This window comes from Aedes albopictus, chromosome 1 (genome assembly GCF_035046485.1).
Source record: "Aedes albopictus strain Foshan chromosome 1, AalbF5, whole genome shotgun sequence".
NCBI classification, from domain to species: Eukaryota; Metazoa; Arthropoda; class Insecta; order Diptera; family Culicidae; genus Aedes; species Aedes albopictus.
In genome coordinates, this window is record NC_085136.1 from 254,021,095 (window position 1) to 254,040,706 (window position 19,612).

The 19,612-nt window shown below is 40.9% G+C and overlaps 2 protein-coding genes across 3 annotated transcripts in view; both read left to right on the forward strand.

Moving 5' to 3' along the window:
• Positions 1–19,612, forward strand: part of LOC109622760 (tachykinin-like peptides receptor 86C) — a 436,364-nt gene that overhangs the window by 273,227 nt on the left and 143,525 nt on the right. For both annotated transcript variants that reach the window (XM_062846629.1, XM_062846628.1), the window contains exon 4: positions 7,696–7,846. In XM_062846629.1, coding sequence (XP_062702613.1) covers positions 7,696–7,846 — 151 coding nt within the window. The remainder of the gene's footprint in view (positions 1–7,695; positions 7,847–19,612) is intronic.
• On the forward strand, positions 577–4,258 carry LOC134287327 (leucine-rich repeat-containing G-protein coupled receptor 4-like). The gene is made up of 2 exons (XM_062848970.1): positions 577–2,608; positions 2,674–4,258. The coding sequence occupies exon 2, from the start codon at positions 3,132–3,134 to the stop codon at positions 4,140–4,142; it is 1,011 nt and encodes a 336-aa protein (XP_062704954.1). The 5' UTR covers positions 577–2,608; positions 2,674–3,131; the 3' UTR covers positions 4,143–4,258.

The window sequence follows — 19,612 nt, forward strand, 5'->3', positions numbered from 1 at the left end:
GACGAAGGATTTCACTGGGTGATGTATTCGGACATAACTTCGACTCCTCACGAACAGATGGCGCACGGTGATCGATTGTTCGTTGTAACGAACACATAGAATTTCCCCTGAAACTTCCTGAAATCACCATTAAACCTCTAACGCATCCCAAAAACCTACGAAAACGCCTGCGTAACACTTCTGAGATCCACCGAAAATGCTCTAAAACATCTAAAGATCCTGCCGAAATCAGACGCCTCATTAATTGTCGATTTTTATCCAACTGCAGAAACTTGAACAGTGATCGTTAAGCTTCTCAGCAGGCAACATTGCTGCACATGGCGCCAAAGATAGCACACATACAAATCATGGCTACTATGTTTCAAGGCAAAATGAAGTGATGCCCATCGAATAGTGTTACCATCATGATCAAAGATTTTCATTCTGGATGAAAATCGATAACTAATTGATGAGGCGTCCAATTTAAATGTGGTCTTTGGCATAGTTTTAACTGATAGAGTAGGCTAGGAGTACCAAGAGTCAACTAACCCTCTAGGGCACTTGGGGGAATGCTACGGTCAATTGAATGAAAAACCTCCTTTTCCCATACTAATTCCCATACAAATTTTGAAGTGCTTGTGCACTCACAATTTTCAACCAAATCAGCTCATTTTTTGAGAGAAATCATAGAATCTGGTTACGAATCGAATAAATGGGTTTGAAGCAAAAATAACTTTTTGAACCACGCTAATGCATAGCTTTCTCATTCTGGCGTTTCATTTTTTACAATTTTATCACGTAGACATTTAAAAACGAACCATTTGGAAACGATTAGTCTGCCTATACAAGTGCTGAGAGAAAAAAGGAACAAGAAGATGCAGCCGTGCAAAAAAAAAATAAATAAATAAAAAACTAGGTCGTTATCAGTTATAGCGAACTGATGTCGGCTTTCGACTGCGTTCCTTCAGAAGCATTGGGTGGAACATTCAGGGGATTTTTGTGGCATTGTTATCACTGCCAAAATAAAACTGACCTTGTAGGGGATTCTGGGGCAATACGCACCTATTAAGGAGAATGTGTCAATATGCGTACGTATTTATTGTTTTAATACATGAATGTATTGTCTATACCATCATTTCAAATGAAATGTGGCATTGTAGATTGAAGCAGTACACAGAAAGAAATCATGAAAATTAAACAACACGTAAGTTAAGCATCGACTGAAAATTATAGCAGTAGCTACAAAATTACAGCCATTTACCGTGAGATGATACTGTCCGCTCAGTAATCAGCCAATCATGCTACTGTTTACACATTTTGAGACATATTCGCTTGAAATTTACATGTAGTAACGTAAACGAGGACAGCTACGCTCAGTCGTCTGCCTGGCTGCGGAGACTGCTCTCCCTCGCTCTCTGTGGCCGAAGCGGTACAACAGTTTGTCTCTTTATGGTGGAACATGTTTATCTTTGATTGCCTTCTCTTCAGCTTGGTGAGGCAGCCTAGAGGGGTTAGGCGTGAACTCTCACTCGGAAGATTTGAGTTCGATTCTCGTATAGAGGTTTTTTTAAGTTTCTCTGAAAAGTCAGTGCACTTTTCTCTCAGCAATCAGCAGTGTAATTTTAAGATCACACATAAATTTCTATTGAACACGATGGAGGTCAATTTGTTACATTCAGTTCGTCATAAATTTACAGATTTTGTCATTATGTTTTTTTTTTTATCTGTCTTAACGTGATTTTTAGCCATAGGCTATAGTTCATCTTTTCGGGACCCACGCTTTACTTCCCTTCTGAAGGAAGAACCCATATTTTGTGAGTTTGTTGGGAGTGGGAGTCGATCCCAGGTCCTCGGCGTGATAATCAAGTGTTCTAACCATCACACCAGGTCCGCTCATCTAGTCATTATGTTCTATAATATTAAAAAGGGTTCAAAGCTCCAAAACCGATGATCCATGAAAGCGGGGGAGCGTTTTGCCCAAGATGCCCCTAATGTGCGCAACGGTCATTGAAACAGCGCGCCAAGATTCAACCACATAAATTTCTTTTTTTCAAATGTTATCGCGTTGTCATTCGCCACAAAACCAACAGAGACTTAAGCCTAGGGTGGACCACGCTTGTTCGAAAGAGCGAAAATTCTGAAATTGACTCTAAAATCTCACATTCTTGATACATTGTAATATTTTTAGAGGTGCAGACAAAATTGAACAAACTCGATGTAAACTCTCCGTCACGAAATTCAGAAGAATGTTTGAAGCGTTTTCAATTTGATATCTCCAAATTGGTGGGTTCTTTAGAAGTACGCTTTTCAGAGCGCTATCTTTAGTTCTTGACCAAACCCTGCGGAGATGTTGTTAACAATTTTGTACTGGAAGCAATCCATACGATACAAGAACGTTTCCTGTAAAAAATTATCGCGCAGTTTACACTATCAGCAGCTGACGAATGGATAAACGAATTAAATTTCGATTTTGCTGAAATTCTGCACCACCCTAATGTTAATCTGAAGTTCTTAATCACCCAAGCATATAAGAAGTGGTTGAGATAACTCTTCCAGTCACAACTTCGGTGCTACCAGTGAGAGGGACGTCGCTTGAGAACTAAGTCAAAATGAAAGGAATCTTGGTATTGTAAGTGCGACACTGCGACAAATATTGTTGCCGTTTGACGATTAATTGCTTCTTTTTCTTTTAAGGCTACTTTTCATCGCTGCAATTGACGGAATAGCACAGAGAACAGACATTTAAGCTCGAACAAAAATACGTCGAAGTCGTGTGTAAAGGATTTAAGTGTACCTCAACGCCACCAACGGGGACTGCCCCACATATAAAGTCGATTTGAACCCACGATGGCAGTGTTCATCGTTAAAATACACTAGCCCACAAAGCGACACGAGCGCCAAACGGCCAAAAACGGCGAGCACTGGAAATTAATTTGACAACACAACAATGTAAGTGATGGGACGCTAGCGCCGCGCAACGGGAGCATAACCACATACTCCAAAATGACCGTTACAAAGTTTTACACAAGGCAGAAAGCGAAGATAGATGTCTGTTCTCTGTGGGAATAGTAACGTTCTCTGCGAGAAGAAATGAATACAACAAAACTGTGGTTGACATACGCCGTCTACGTTGGCCCGCTGATGCCATTTTGATGGACAAAATTCCAGATGAAGCATCGTTTTATTTCTTTAAAGCCCAGGTGGACATACTGCCACAAAACTTTACTGATCAATTCAAAAATTGCATTCATATACAATTTGAACGTGGGGTGGTCAAAACAATTCACGTAAGCCCAAAATTAACGCACATTGAACTATATTCCACATCTACTGCAAATGTGATCATTGAACTTGGGAAGGAATACCAGCTGGAAGAATTTACATGCAGCAATACGAATTTGACAGGTATTCCAGAGAATATTAGCCAACTGAAAAAAATGAAATATTTAAGTCTTATTGGAAACTCAATACAAACAGTTCAACTTGACCAGCTTCAAGGTTTGGACAATTTGGAATCTCTTCAGCTTACTGATAATGAAATAAAACACATTCACAATCAAGGATCGGTGAGTTTGCCGTCGCTCACTAATCTACATCTTGCAAACAATCGATTGACACATATTGACGTATGCAGTTGGAACATGCCAACGCTTTCCTACATTGATCTTCGTTTCAATTTTTTGACCCATTTCGCAATCAACCAGTTTCGTGTGCTCAAAGGATTGCGTATATCTGACAACCCCCTGAATTGTGATTGGATGCATAGTTTACTTAAATCCAGATCAGATATATACCATGTGGAAGAATTAACTTGCGCCAACGAAGGTAGCGAAGGAGTCTTTGCATTGGATTGTCCAATGCCGATTGAACAATTGCGACAGCAGAATGCCAATTCAATGACCAGTTCAGCGCCAGTTGAAGCAACAGTATTGAACAACAGCCAACAAATTGCGGAACTCAACAACAAAATCCAAAAAATGGCGGCGTTGCTGGAAAATCTTGCTAAAAAATCTAAAATTGACGAAAGATTCCAAAAGATTGAGGCGCTGCTGGAAAGTCATAACTCCAGGATCATTGAGCAGCAAAATGTTTCGAACGACATCATTGAGGCCATTTATAGAGCGGAAATGGAGAGAACATATGCTACCGAGAAAACACCATGATCTTCGCGAGAAATAAGCAGGAATTCATGTTTGTATACTAGGTCAGTGTTATCCTAAGTATGATTACATATTGAAACTAATACCTTCTTTCAATAAACGTTCTACACAAAAATCAACATTCTACAAATCTTTGATTTAAGCGTAGTGGAAAATATCACACAATCCGAATTTTCCCTGTATTCTTGTGATTTGCTTTGCATCCCGATTTCTTGGAAGTTTGAACTTTTCTTCTACATTCATCTACCCCCCACGGTGACTAGGGGCTTGAGCTGCAAAACGGTGAGTCGATAAAGAGTGCGTCCAACATAGCTCTGGTCCTCACAAGTTCATACCTCATGCTTCCACGGGTCAAGCCATGACAAAGACCACCAGCTAACAAAGGAGAAAATACAACTCGATACAATCGGCAAAGACCCACGCGACGAAATAAGGACTACGGTTGGAAACTTGGAACATGAAATTGCAAGTCACTAGGTTTCACAGGATATGACAGGATAATCTACGACGAACTACATCCCCGCAACTTCGACCGTTGCAATGCTTTACACAACCGCACAGCTTGGACGTCTGTTCTCTGTGGTACAAACGTTATCTTCAACTGTGGCTGGTTTGAGGTTCTTTGAAAGGCTAATTTAAAGGTAAATGTGCGCCTAATCAATGAAATTCATTTATTGTGGTCAAAAATTAAAAAAAAACACTTTCATTAGCTTGTTTTTCACCATTGCAGTTTTCAATTCACAGAACAGATGAATTGAAATGGGCAGCCTAGTTAATGCACCCATAGATATATCACAGAGAGCAGACGTCCAAGCTCATGAGGTGCAGTTGTGTAAAGCATTGCAACGGTTGTTTTGAAATAACTGGGCATGTGGCCATTACGCGGCGCTGTCACATTTCGAATCGGGGTGCAAATTCGCCGTTGTTTTATCTTTTGGCGCTAGTGTCGCGAAGTGTGCACCCCAATATAGTTCCACCGAGAGAATGTGTTGGATTTACTTGGAAAACAATAATTGTATTGTTGTTCAACTCACTTCTAATTGAAAGCCATGAAACAAATTATCAATGGGTTGCCCAAATTTTGTTGTAGAATTAGTGAAATAATCATAAACATCTTCTTATTTGACCAAATACAGCACAGTCTCTGAGTAGGAAAATTCAAAGGTGTGCTAGTGAAATATTTCTTGAGTGAACGCCATCATGATGTTTAAACGAGTTTTAGGTGGGAAAGTCACCGTCGATGCCGCTACTGAGCTTGTTTTTTTCTTTACACAAGATTTTCAAGCAATTTTATTCGAGCATGTTCGTCTGTTCTCTGTGATATTACTACCTAGGTGGAGAACAGACGCTGTCAGTCAACGCCCAAGGTTTCCTCCGGAGTTGGTTACCTGATCGTTCCTAAGGTCGCTCGCAGCCGGACCGGTCATATGAAGTTTTGAATTGGATTTGCTAGAAAGAGGTTAATAACCTCAATGGGGTCTGTATTACGCGGCGTTACTTACATGTTGTCATTTTTGCTCAGTCGGGCAATGAAACGAACGGGAGATATGGAATGCACCCGGTAAAGTTGCAACCCCCGCCCCGTATCGAGACATTGTTGCAATGAATAATATTAATTTGAGTTGTCATCCAACATCGGCTTGTGTCCCAGGAGCGACTTAAGGATGAGCATCATCTCGAACCCGGAGTAGCTATCTATAGCAGGCACTTGAGCTGCATTGGCACCAATTTCACCAGGAGGAACAGAGAATGGCTTTCAAAGTGGATGGTGTGAGCTCGGAAGAAATGTAGCAGCTGTTGATAAATTGTTGGGATTTGCTGTAGGTGGGGGAGGATTCTGGATACAATGTGACTGGCTCAGAAAGCATGACTTATGGAGGAGACACTGTAGGTAGAGTATTTAAGATTTATTCGATCAAAATAAATCGGAAGCAGTCTATCGTATGGACAAACTATGATATATCACAGAGAACAGACGAACATGCTCGAACAAAATTGCTTGAAAATCTTGTGTAAAGCAAAAACAAGCTCAGTAGCGACATCGACGGTGACTTTCCCACTCAAAAACTTGTTTCGACAACATGATGGCGCTTTCTGAAGAAATATTTCACTAGCGCACCTTTATATTTTCCTGCTCAGATTCTGAGCTGTATTTGCTTAAATAACAAGATGTTTATGATTCTTTCACTAATCCAGCAACAAAATTTGAGCAACCCATTAATAATTAGTCTCATTATCTTCAATAAGAAACAATTTGAACAAGAATTCAATTATTGTTTACCAAGTAAAACCAACACATTCTCTTGGTGGAACTATACTAGGGTGCACACTTGGCGACACTAGCGCCAAAAGGTAAAACAACGGTAAATTTGCACCCCGATTCGAAATGTGACAGCGCCGCGTGATGGCCACATTCCCAGTTATTTCAAAACAACCGTTGCAATGCTTTACACAATAGCACTACATGAGCTTGGACGTCTGTTCTCTGTGGATATATTTATATGTTACATACGTACACAAATGGCGTAATGGAACGGAAAGATTGTGGCATGCAAAACAGCTCAAGAATGGATAGTTTATAGGTGGCATCAATGGAGTTACAGAAGAATGCTCTTGATTTTTCATAGTTTCAAAAGAGATTGATTTGTAGGCATTTATATAGTGGTCATTGAAATTGTTTTTCTGCTCATACGTATTCAAACCCAAGAAAATGGTTTCTCTTTCTCGTTTGGTTAAACGGACACTTATTTAAGGTGAATATATAACGAAGCCACCCCTAAAAATTTCAAGAGCACAAATCTGAAGAACCCAATGTCTCTCCACGCTGAAAAGTTGATCGATTGGTCACCCGCTGGTGGTGACCAATCGATCAACTTTTCATCACAATCCATCATTTGGTTCATCAGATTTGTGCTCTTGAAAATTCGAGGGGTGGCTTCGTTATATATTCACCTTAACTTTCGAAAGAAAATAAGCTTTTATGAAAACATTTAAAACGAATGCATTATGACCGAACAAATACTACATTGATCTGGGATGGATTTGAACCTACGACAAAACATAGCTGGTCCGGTGCTCTATCCAACAAAGCCACGAAACTAGTTATGATTAAGCGAAATATAAAGTTTAGGGCCCATATACCCGAAACGATAAGCGCGAGTATTCAGCAAGATTTTACAGAGTGATATGTTGTGGTTCTCAAAAACTCATCGGTATATAGACCCATATTCTTGATCGACCACTGAGATAGCTCTCCAGCGTAAGAGAAGCAGTGTTGTGCAGTAGAGACCCTGAATGAAAAATCGCGTTCAATAGTCGTAGTTGGGCGATTATTGCTGAAGCACTCCAACATCTTGGGATATCTGGGAACTTGTATGTACAAGATTCTCGGAAGCGATCACCAGAATCGAGTTCTTTGAAGCTTCAAATGGACCGAAACGTAGTCGATAATTTTCAAAACTAGTTATTTTTATCTTCTCAAAAATCAAAGGAAAGAAAACGCTGTCTCGTGTACACCAATAACTTTAACTCATTTCCCACCTTTCTCCTCCCACAGCTACAACCTGGTGTTCCTCATCCTGACGTACGGCATCCCGATGCTGATAATGATCGTGTGCTACTCGCTGATGGGCCGGGAGCTCTGGGGAAGCCGTTCCATCGGGGAGCACACCGAACGGCAGCTCGAGTCGATGAAATCGAAAAAGAAGGTAAGTGTCTTGCGAAGTAAAGTGCTTATTCACACTTGCACGCACACCCACATCAAAGGATGACATCAAAATAAAAGCCTTTTGCTCGTTGTCGTCAATATTGCGATAAAATAGGAAGAATCCCATGGGGTTGCAGTGATTTCAACTTCCGGAGTTGTTTCGCAAATGTGTAAAGTTCAAGGTACACGCTGAAAAACACTCACTGAATTGGTTGCTGTGAAAGTTCAACAATGTTTTTCTCCCATGCTGAGGGGAAGGTGACGGCACGGGTTCGCTTTCCCATCCACCAGAGAGAATGATTTTCTCTGGATCGGCAATAGCCACGAGAGCCATAAAGGGGCTGTTCATAAACCACGTAGACCAAAATTTGGCCATCTCAAACCCACCCCCTCGTAGACTTTTGTACATACAAAAATTTGAAAATTTGTATGGAGCGTAGACTTTGGTCAGACCCTCCCCCCTCCCCCCAAAAAGTGTACGTGGTTTCCCAAGTAACATTTTTTAGTCAAATATACTAGAAGAGGTTCTTAAAACCATCATAAAACCAAAATAAAAGGTATTAGGTTTCATAACGGTTCTAAGAACCTCTACAAGACTAATTGGCCATCAAAATGTTACTTGGGTTATGAACGGCCCCAAACATAAAACCAGCAATAAGAACCCCCATCAATCTGTTGGTGCCGGCAACAGTTGACTGATTCAATCCTGCAAAGAATGAGTCTCGCAAATAAAATTTATTACCTACATTGATCGGTTTCCCTTAGTTACTGTACCACTTTTCACTCGCAAATCATTTTTTCTCTCTACAAATGTTGGATATGCCTTTCGTGAGGTAAACTGTTCAATCCGTACGTATCATCATTCGGAACCGAAGTTCTGCCCAAAATAGTTCTGCTGTCTTTCTCCGCAATTCATCCGGTATTTAAAGGATGCGATAGTAGTAAAAACATAGGGGAGACTGGGTAGATTTGATCCCTTTTTCTTAATTTGCCAGTAACTTAAAAAAAACACAGAACTAGATCCGTTTTTCATACAGAAAGGCAGGTAAACATCTATTGAAAGTTTTTACATGACAGACGGATTATAAATTATTGTTAAAGTTTTAAAAACCGTGTTTTTATGGAGGCATGTCTTATGATGTATTTTTTGAAAATAGGTCTCAATCGACCCCCCCCCATGGTTAATTTAAAGGGAAATCCGAGTAAATGGAGGCTTCCAAAAAGAATTTTATTTTTCGCATGCATAATGTGTGTATGTGTAATCCTCGAGGGATCAAGTTTCTCCATGTCATTGGTACATATACTAAGCTGCATTAAATAAAATATTTATATAACAGCCTTGTTTGGATAAACATTACTTACTACATACTTAGTTTTGGGCACCCACGGTGGTGCAGAGGGCCGAATTGAAAGATTCTGCCTAAACTGCGATGTCCTGCTGGGTTCCAATCATACGCTTGTTTGCAGATTTCGTTTCCATCCCTGCGTAGAGTGTGGCCGACCCACCTCCACTATCGCTCCCGAATTTCTGTCGCTATCGGCTTGCCCAGCTGTCAAAAGGTAATTTCAAAAAATCTCTTGGAAATTGATTTTAGGTACCAAAATAAAGTTCCAAAAATCTGAAAAAAATCATAGCGGCTCTGAAAAAGGTGCTCTTTTGTATAAAAACAAAAAAAAAACAATATTTTTTTCCAAAATTTAAAAACCCAATTGTGAGGCCACCATGCACGAATTATATACCGCAGGCATCTATTGATGAAGACCTACAGACGTTGCGTGTTCTCCGCTGATACACACCAGGTTTCACTGGCGTATAGCAGCACAGATTTCACTTCGAGTTGAAAATTCGGAATTTGGTGCGTCGACTGATCTGGTTGTTTTTCCATGCATTTCTTAAACTCGCGAAAGCAGCCCTCGCCTTCTTGATCCGTGCACCTATTTCGATCTTGGTGCCGCCATCGGCCGCCTTTTGTCTACCAAGATATTGGAAGCTTTCAACATTCTCCGCTGATTGCCCAGCTACCGTAAAGCTGGAAGGGTTGACCGTGTTTACACAAAACGATTTCTTCGTGTTGACGTTGATGGTAAGACCTGCCACTGAGTAGCGATTGGCAAGATCATCGGCATCATCGGGCTTGCTCTGCATATCAGAGCGTCGTTGAGCTAGGAGAGCAACGTTATCAGCCAGTTCGAAGTCATTAAGGTGCTCCATGGTAATGGGCTGCCAAAGCAATCCACGATTTGGTTCACGGTCAATCGCACCAACCAGGATCTCGTCGATTACGATGAGGAACAGTAGCGGTGATAGTATACATCCTTGCCTCACTTCAGCAACGACCCGGATGGGATCGGACAAAACACCGTTGTGCAGCACTCTGCACGAAAATGCCCTGTACTTGCTTCAATGAGGCTGATGATTTTCTCATTTTCTCTTGCGCCTGAGGGCTTCCCACATGTTCCCGTGATTGAGACGGTCGAAAGCTTTTTCGTAATCAATGAACACCAGGTAGAGAGACTCTTGAAATTTATTGATTTGCTCCAGGATGATACTGAGCGTGACTATATGGTCCACACAGGATCGTCCGGAACGGAATCCTGCTTGCTGTCGTCGGAGAGTTGCGTCAATCTTTTTCTGTATCTGGTTAAGGATCACTTTGCAGAGGACTATGAGAACGATACACAGTAACACGATGCCCCGCTAATTATCGCATACAGTCAGGTCACCCTTTTTGGATACCTTTACTAAGACGCCTTGCATCCAGTCGGCCGGAAATATCGCGGTTTCCCATATGTTGCAGAATAATTGATGCAGTAGTTGTGCGGATACTACGGGGTCAGCTTTGAGCATCTCAGCTGATATGCGATCGTCACCTGGGGGCCTGTTGACACGGGTAATGCGTCGAACCCTCGGCGGATCATGCTGAGGTGTTTATGGCTTGGCCGACACTTGAAAAAGGTTTTCAACGTGCTCGAACCAGCGTTTCAACTGGTCAGCCGGGTCGGTCAGTAACTGTCCAGATGTGTCTTTCACGGGTATCGTAGCATTCATCTTAGTCCCACTAAGGCGACGTGAAACATCGTAGAGGAGACGGATGACACCGGATTTGCGGCTTTCTTGCCTTCGGCAGCTAGGGAATCCGCCCACGCTCTTTTGTCCCGTCTACATGAGCGTTTTACTTCCTTCTCGAAAGCCGAATAGCGCTGATGGGCTACGGCTTTGGCTACTCGTATTTTCGCTCGCTCTATCGCGGCTTTGGCGTTCCTTCGCTCCTCGATCTTCCTCATCTGTGATCCACTGCTTTCTCTGGGTGCGTAGCTCATCTAAATTATTCTCGCCGGTGGCGATGAAGGCGTTCTTGATGGCACTCCATTGATCTTCTACGGTTCCACCTGCTGGAATATCCGCAGCACGGTTTTCTAGCTCCTCGACTAAGGACCTTTACACCGCAGCGTCTTCTAGTCGGCGTGTGTTGAACCGGCGTCCGATTTTCTCCTCCTGTTGCTGGATCCTGGCGCAGTCAGATCTCGCCGATTAGGAGATGATGGTTGGACGCAATATCGGCGCTACGGTATCACTTTGTGCACTGGTCGATGAGGAAAGAACGATTCCCCAATCATCATGTCATTGTTGCCACAAAACTCCGTTTTAGCTCATTTCTCCGAGACCATGGCGTCCCATAACGTACTCATAGTCCGAGTTGTCTGAACCAATCTTCGCGTTGAGCCCATGAGGATCTTGATATCACCTTTCGGAATCTTGTCCACGACAGCATTCAGTTGACTGTAAAAGTTATCTTTGTCTTGTAATTCGGCAGCATCGGTTGGCGCGTAACATTGGATCATGGTAAGGTTTCGAACCCGTGATCTGAGTCTGGCTACAATTATCCTCTTATTAATAGGTTCCCACTTCATGAGCGCTGCGTGGGCGTGAGCGCTGAGCAGGAAACCAACTCCACGGTGGCGAGGAGCGTGTTCATCTCGTAGGCCAGAGTATAGCAGAATTTGACCCGACGCCAATCTGTGTTCTCCAAAGTTCGGCCAACGGACTTCGCTCAGTCCTAGGATCTCAAGCTTCATACGGCATGCCCCATTGGCTAGTTTTGCCAGTGTACCCTGCTGGGCTAGGGTTAATACATTCAAAGTTCCAATTCTTGTCCGTTGTTTCGCGCTAAAAGTCGTTGCCGTTGAATCAGTTCGTAATCTTTCATTTTCGGTTTCTGTAACGGTTTTTTGGTTTCGGAAACAGTAGGTTGTTGACCTAAGGTCTCCTATCCACCGTGGTAGGGCTGCCACCTTAGGTATAGCTTCCGGTGGAGGAGCATTTCATAGCTGCTGGATACCAGAATAGACGCTCGAGACGTACCTCCTCATTCTAGCTGAAGTCAGAAGGACAACAGTGCCCAGGCTGCACTACCAGCTAAGCACCCAACTCTTAGCTGGCAGTCTTTGTCATCGCTTGACCCGTGGAAGCATGAGGTAGGAACTTGTGAGGACCAGAGCTATGTTGAACGCTCTCCTTCTCGACTCACCGTTTTGCAGCCATTTGGATAAATACGTTTGATAGTATATTATTTATACCATATGCAGTGAAATTTTGACACGGTTTGGTTAAATTTTCACAAAGTTATTGAGATTTTTCGGAATCGTCCAAAAGATTTCTGAAGGACTGAAAAGCCATTGAAAAATGATACAACACACAATCAAAATCGCTTGTATCCAAAACATTGGCGTCTGTCCAAATGTAGTTTAGGAAAAAATATGCTAAAAGAAAACTGTTTTTGATTCCGAGAAAATATGGGGGGGAACAAGTCTCCCCAGGGATCAAGTCACCTCAGTCTTCCCTACTATGTTCCAGACAATACTGTTTACTCAACCTTTTCAGTTGGTGGTTTCAATACGAGTCTGAAGCATCATGGTGTGCAAACCACTTGCCTTACAGTAATCAATTTGTCATCCTTCTATCTTGCTGGATCTACCGTATTGCCACACCTCTCACCTCTTTCCTACTGGTGGTGGGCTGTAGAACTTAATGTATGGTGGCTGGCGCAGTATGGTAGACTATCCTACTCTTGTCTGACAAATTATTGACGGAGAAAAAGGCACAACATATACGGACACTATCTGCACTTTCTCGTATTTGTTTAGGAGTGTGAGCAAGGACAAATAAAAAGCTGGCTACGTCCATGGATATCATTACCACAGTCATGCTATCATAACCTCAACGATGGTTATCATGAATAATCATGACGTTTTTCATGACCAAGTCATGATTGTAATATTCATCACTCGTAGGGACCAGCTAAAGCGAATGATACCAGTTCGTACAATGACACATATTGCCCATTTTACTGACACTCTACCAGATTTGCTGGTATGTCTGAAACATACTGGAAAAACTAGAAGGCACGAAATGTTGCTAATTGACTAGTTGAGAGATGAAATTTGTGAAAACAAATCGCGTTCTGGTGGGATTCGAACCCACGACTCCGTATTCGCTGGACCGGTCTAGCGAATACGGCGTCGTGGGTTCGAATCCCACCAGAACGCGATTTTTTTTTTTCACAAATTTCATCTCTCAACTAGTCAATTAGCAACATTTCGTTCCTTCTAATAACAAGTTTTTCCAGTATACCAGTTCGTCTCTATTTCGCTTGATCGCTTGAACGAATAAAATGCACACACTACCGTCTACCACCGTTGGTTTGAACGACACCTCATGCAAAGCAACGGGGCTGTTTTTTTTTAATTTGAACTTCTAGCAACCCTGTTGGCATCGAAAAACAAACTAATAGAAACCTGATTTGGTGTTTTGATTTTGGGTTCCGTTTCACATCGTTCCATTAGCAGAATGTCGTTTTTTAGTTTGAACGATGTGCAGATTAGAGGAGGGTCAAACTGAAAAGTGATCAGATTAAATGCCGTCAAACCAACGGGGGTGTTGAAAGTCGTTTCACCGGGAATCAATTTCCGAAAAGTTATTTAAGTTGGCTGTTTTTGGCTGTTCGGGTCCGTATGAAGTTGATCATCAATATTAACTTCTTTTCCCGATCAGCCTAGATAGCTGTGTAGTGCCGGTAGCGGTTGTCTTAATTGGCTAAGAATAACACTACGGACCACCTGTTCCGGGGGTAAAAGTCCACTAAACAGGAAACCCCAATCCAAGGTGTCAGGCAACCCGTGCTGATGGATGAATGGTTGAAGGGGTTTAAAATATGCTCGATCTTTAACGGAGCCCGTAACGTAGGTAGATCGCCTTTATGTGTTGCGTTACGGTTCAAGATCTACCAAACCGAACCCTAGTGACATCCGGTTTGTCAAGTTGGGGTAATGTGTTTTGGTAATAAAGATTCATGGTACAAAGCAGTGAAGAGAATTGTCAGACAAAAGAAGCACAAAACAAGCAACAAAGAAGGCACAGCGATTACTCTTTATCCCTACTGGTAACAGATAATGACATGATCTCGAAATTTTTTGTTGCAGACAAAACGGAAGCTGAATTTGTTGCGTACATTTCAACTTGTGAATAATCAATTATTTCAAACCAAAAGTCGAAACTGTTTGATGATAGATCTTCAGCAGAGTTGCAGTGTTTACCAACTTGAAGTTACCGTTCGAAAATCGCAATGCTATGCTGAAAATCTCTAAACTCGTGATGTTTATCCTATTATTTTCAAGTTGGGACAATCTTATGTTGCATTGGGTGGATTGTCGCAACAAATACAGATTGCGACATTGTCATTATTGTTGCGCGATGGTTGAATTTTGATTCACTGGTACAAAGTCCTTGTTACTGGTGACAGTTTCTAAAATTGCATTTATTCTGCCTTGCTGATAGTTAAAGAATCGGACTTTGCCCACCCGAGTCTACACTTGTTGTTAGGAAAACAAACATGCTTTACGTATCTAATTGCGTACTAACCTATCAAGGACTGTTAAGTTCTGGTAATTCAAGGACTCACGTGCATTCTTATTGCAGAACACATTCTCTAATTTGACAGAGTTTTGCAACTAGCCTAAAATCCCGGGTTTGTCTTTGTTGTCCTGGGACTAAACTAGAAGCAAGACATGGATGGGGCTAGAGTTCCGATGCATGGATAAATACCAGTACTACCGTTTTGTTTTTCTCAGAATTCAAATAGATTGTGTTTGACTAGGGGCGCTCTTTCACTGGGATTTAAATCTCTATGATAACGGGACCTTTTTATCGCAATCTATTTCTTGCACCTCTGGGATAACAAAACAGGAACTGTACAGAAATCAATGCTTCATTGCCTCTCAATGACAATGGAGTAGTACGACATGCACTAAATACTAAGGATACGGGTAATGCCACAAAAGATCTAAATACTGGTCGCAGTGGCTCACCCGAACAGAGAAAAAAAAAGTTGACTGTTAACACTGAATTGAAAACACAAATAGGTTGGTTTTTGGAGAATATAATTTTCCTGCGGGCAACATAGTAATACAAATTAATATAAACATCAATGTATAGAATAGAAAGCAAGATATAAGAAGTTATAAAGTTCGTTAGGCGAACCCCCAAACAACGTTTGTTTGTTATGTGGCTTAGTGATTATCAACTCACCTTAAGTTCCTCCTAGGTAGCATTCTGTCTCACAGACGGTGGATGTTCTCGGGGTTGTTACGGATCTATACGGGTTCCTAAAATAATATCAGATGGCATATTTCTACGACAGCATAATGATATCCACTTTACTCACCTACCTATAGTATGTTGTTCAAAGGCCAATATGTGCTGATTTCAACCTTCACATCGGCTCGATGACGTGCATCCTCCATTACTTTATATTACTAATAGGATGGCAAAAGAAAATATATGATTGATAAAATGCAAGAGATACTATGGCGAGTTGCAACTTACTGTTGTTGTATGTTTTCTTTTGAAGTTTTGTGTTTAAATATGACACACAGAGACGAATGCCCCAGAGGTAAAGTCTCTCTAAACAAAAAAAAAAAGAAAAATATGACACATTCTACCACAGAGAACAGACGAACATGCTCGAACAAAGTTGCTTGAAAATCTTGTGTAAAGAAAAAAACAAGCTCAGTAGCGGCATCGACGGTGACTTTCCCACCTAAAAACCTGTTTCGACGCCATGATGGCGCTAACTAAAGAAATATTTCACTAGCGCACCTTTATATTTTCCTACTCAGAGACGGTGCTGTATTTGGTCAAAAAAAAAAAAAAAAGACACTACACCGTCTTCAGCCAGAGGCTGCACAGACTGAACATTACCAACACGAGACAACGGACAACACTCATAACACCCAGTGGCCCAATGGAGAATTTTCCGTTTGACGAAAAGTTTTCCCCGACTGGAGCGGGAATCGAACCCGCACTCCGAGGCATACGAAACGCCTAGACGGCTGACGCCGCTAACCGCACGGCCACGAAGCCCACAATAAGAAGATGTTTATGATAATTTCACTAATTCAACAACAAAATTTGGGCAACCCATTGATAATTTGTTTCATCTCTTTAAATTAGAAGTGAGTTGAACAACAATACAATTATTGTTTTCCAAGTAAAACCAACACATTCTCTGGGTGGAACTATACTAGGGTGCACACTTGGTGACACTAGGGCCAAAAGGTAAAACAACGGCAAATTTGTACCCCGATTCGAAATTTGACAGCGCCACGTAATGGCCACATTCCCAGTTATTTCAAAACAACCGTTGCAATGCTTTACACAACCGCACTGCATGAGCTTGGACGTCTGTTCTCTGTGATTCTACCTTGACATTAAAACGTTTGACGCCTTTTTGATCAGATTTTTCACTGTGCAAACCTGACGCAAGAGCGAGAACGCATGTAAATAGCGCATGGAAGAACGTAATAAACAAACCCTCAACAAAATATTCGACGTCGCCGTTTCCTGTGAAAGAACGCTGCTCAGCAACATTGTAACATGGGACAAGCAATCTTCAGCTTCTTTGTGTGATATCTTTCGTTCTTCGTTTGGGTTAATCGCTGCTGTTAGTGAGCAATTAATATTCACGGAGTGCCGTAAAATGATCATGAACGTTTTGGGGAGTGACACATGCATATTCATGTTCATTGATTTAATCAGTCATGTCCTGACTCCGAGTCATTAAATCATGAAACTATACAACAGCCCGTCAGTTTTCATTTGTGTCTGGTATTGGATCTTTTCAGGCAAAGTGCAGAAAGAAGCAAATAATGTGAAATGAAGAAAAATACGGCAGACTTCTGTGGGCTAGGCTGGACACGTAGTGCAAATGTTGGAAGAAAGAACTGCAAACATAATAATACGCTCATGAATCTCTATCTAGATTCTTGGTTCAAACCACAAAATATAGACTATTGCTCATTTTTTGACGTTTTTATTGCAATGGTTGAGAATACATATACGGCTCACTTTTTGTGGGTCGTCACGTTATGCAAAACCCCCCTTCCCCCTTAAAGCGTGACATAATTTGTGCATGGCCCCAGTTTTTTTTTTATCAAGACTGTCTTTTGAAATGGACTCAACATTTTTTCACCGATTTTTTGAAATGTGTTTGATAAAAAAAAATACTAAAAGTGTTATATGGGTGTTGGGTGATTAAGGTTCACCGGGGCAAGTTTTGAAAAATATTAAAAAAAAAAAAATGGAAATTTATCCCTCGCTAAGAGATTTTTTGAAACAAAAACTAAATATTAGGCTTATTAAGGCTATCAAATTGTTTATCATCATTAAAAAAACATCATGTTAACTCGCAGTTTCATCTTACACCACTCGTTTTAACTTGCACCGTTGTACCTTATCACAAAATAAGTCAAAATTCAAAAAAAATATAATTGAGCTCTACACTAAAAAAAAGCATTTAAAAAAAATCAAAGTCGGTTTATAAAAACCTATTTTTGTTAGATAAACTTTTTCCGCGTCTTGTGATACATGAACACAGTTACCTATTTTGAGACATCGAAATCAAAAATGGTGTTTTTTTTTTCAAATCGATTATAAATTTAGAGAAAATAATTTTCTTTGGTAGGGTCTCCAGTTAGCCTAGTGGTTAAGGCTAGGGATCGCCAATCTGGAGGCGGAGAGTTAAATTCCCGTTCCGGGGGATGGCTGGCAAAGACAGCCCTTCAATTAATAACTGTAGAACTGCACTAAGAACACTAAGTTGAAGAAAGGCAGGCCAAGTTCCAATGCGACCGTCGAGCCATAAAGAAGAAGAAAAAGAAGAAGTTTCATTGTAATCTGAGAGAGTGCTGAAAACTCCGAATACTATTTGGGGCGAAATTCGTCATTTTCTAAGAAAATACATTTGTAATGAAGTATTTATTTCAATATAAAGAAAACCCTTCCAAATAACTTCATAAATAAGACAAAATCGCCTAATATATTTTGATTCTTAAATGCTATGCTACCTATGCGAAAAAATTTCATCGAAATCAAAAATGGTGTTTTTCAATTTAGAGTTTTTAAAAATTATTTTTTTCAGTGTAGCATTCAATTTGGATTTTTTCCAATACTTTCTTCCTGACTTATTTTGTGATAACCCCTTTTTTGTAGGAGTAGTCATATTTTTATGAAGCACATTATTGGTTCATCCATCATAGTTGATTCTAAAGCTGGCCTTGATTCCATTAACAAAGCATATTTCCACAAATTTGAGTCGGTTTAGTAAATTTAGACTGTACTCACTGCCCACCGAGAAACGCCCCAAAGTAGGCAATGACGTTGTTATTCAAAGTAGTTTGAACTAACTTCGAGAAATACGAAAAAGTTACACAAATCTGCGTGATGCTGCTACTTAGAAGCAGTTGTTTTTTTTTTCTTTCAACCGTTCAGTTTTGTTTTGATTCGTGAATCCGTGAAGTGAAGCGATTGATACCTGCCCCTGATTTAACGAACAAATAAAGAAGCTATAAAAGTGAGACGCTTATGATCTCTCTCATGGAGCGAATCTGTCGCCTTTGTCATCACACTTTGACACCATAACATCTGCTTCTTCTTCTTCCTGACGTAGCGTCCCAACTAGGACAAAGCCTGCCTCTTATGAGCTGTTGTGCAGTTTTCAAGTGAAAGCTTCCCCTGCGAATGATCACATTGAACTGGTATATTTTGCGTCAGGCAAAAAGTTTATGTAACTTTTTCGTAATTTCTTGTTGAAGGCAATTTTCGAAAAAAATAATCCACGATATCGAATACGTTTCAAAAACTCTTCAAATCCAAATCAAAGCGAAAAAAATATGTAGGAAATGTGTGTCCCGGGAATCCCGGGATTTTCGGGACGGTGAAAAATTTTATCCCGGGATTCGGGAAATCCCGAATTTTTCAAGATCCCGGGATTTTTCGTCCCGGGATATCCCGGGTTGGAACCTCTACGTACAACGTTTTTTGCAATTTCATAAATTACCCTTGAGGATAATTTTAAACAAAACTTTTCCATCAAACTGCACACTGACGTTCATAGCTATGTTCAAGAAAACCTTATCATAGCAGGTTATACTGTGCAGTTGTCACAATTTTTCAAAACTGCGACCAGAAAGTATCAATAAGTTGACCAAAACTGAAACCAGTGCTGTAATGGTTCATTACGCAACGCAAATCAGTGCTGTAATGAACCATTACCGCACTGTTAATTTGATGTGGGAAAGCAGGCCTTTTCCTGTCAGATTTGGGTGAGGTAAAACAGCCTATTACGATGAGAAATTGCAAAAAACAATTTATGCAATTCAGTATCATTATTTCTATTTTATACTACTCATTTCAGTATCATAAAGCCCTACA

What these genes read in the sequence shown, in the direction of transcription:
- LOC134287327 (XM_062848970.1), top strand. Translation starts at nt 3,132, where the DNA reads ATGGACAAAATTCCAGATGAAGCATCGTTTTATTTCTTTAAAGCCCAG.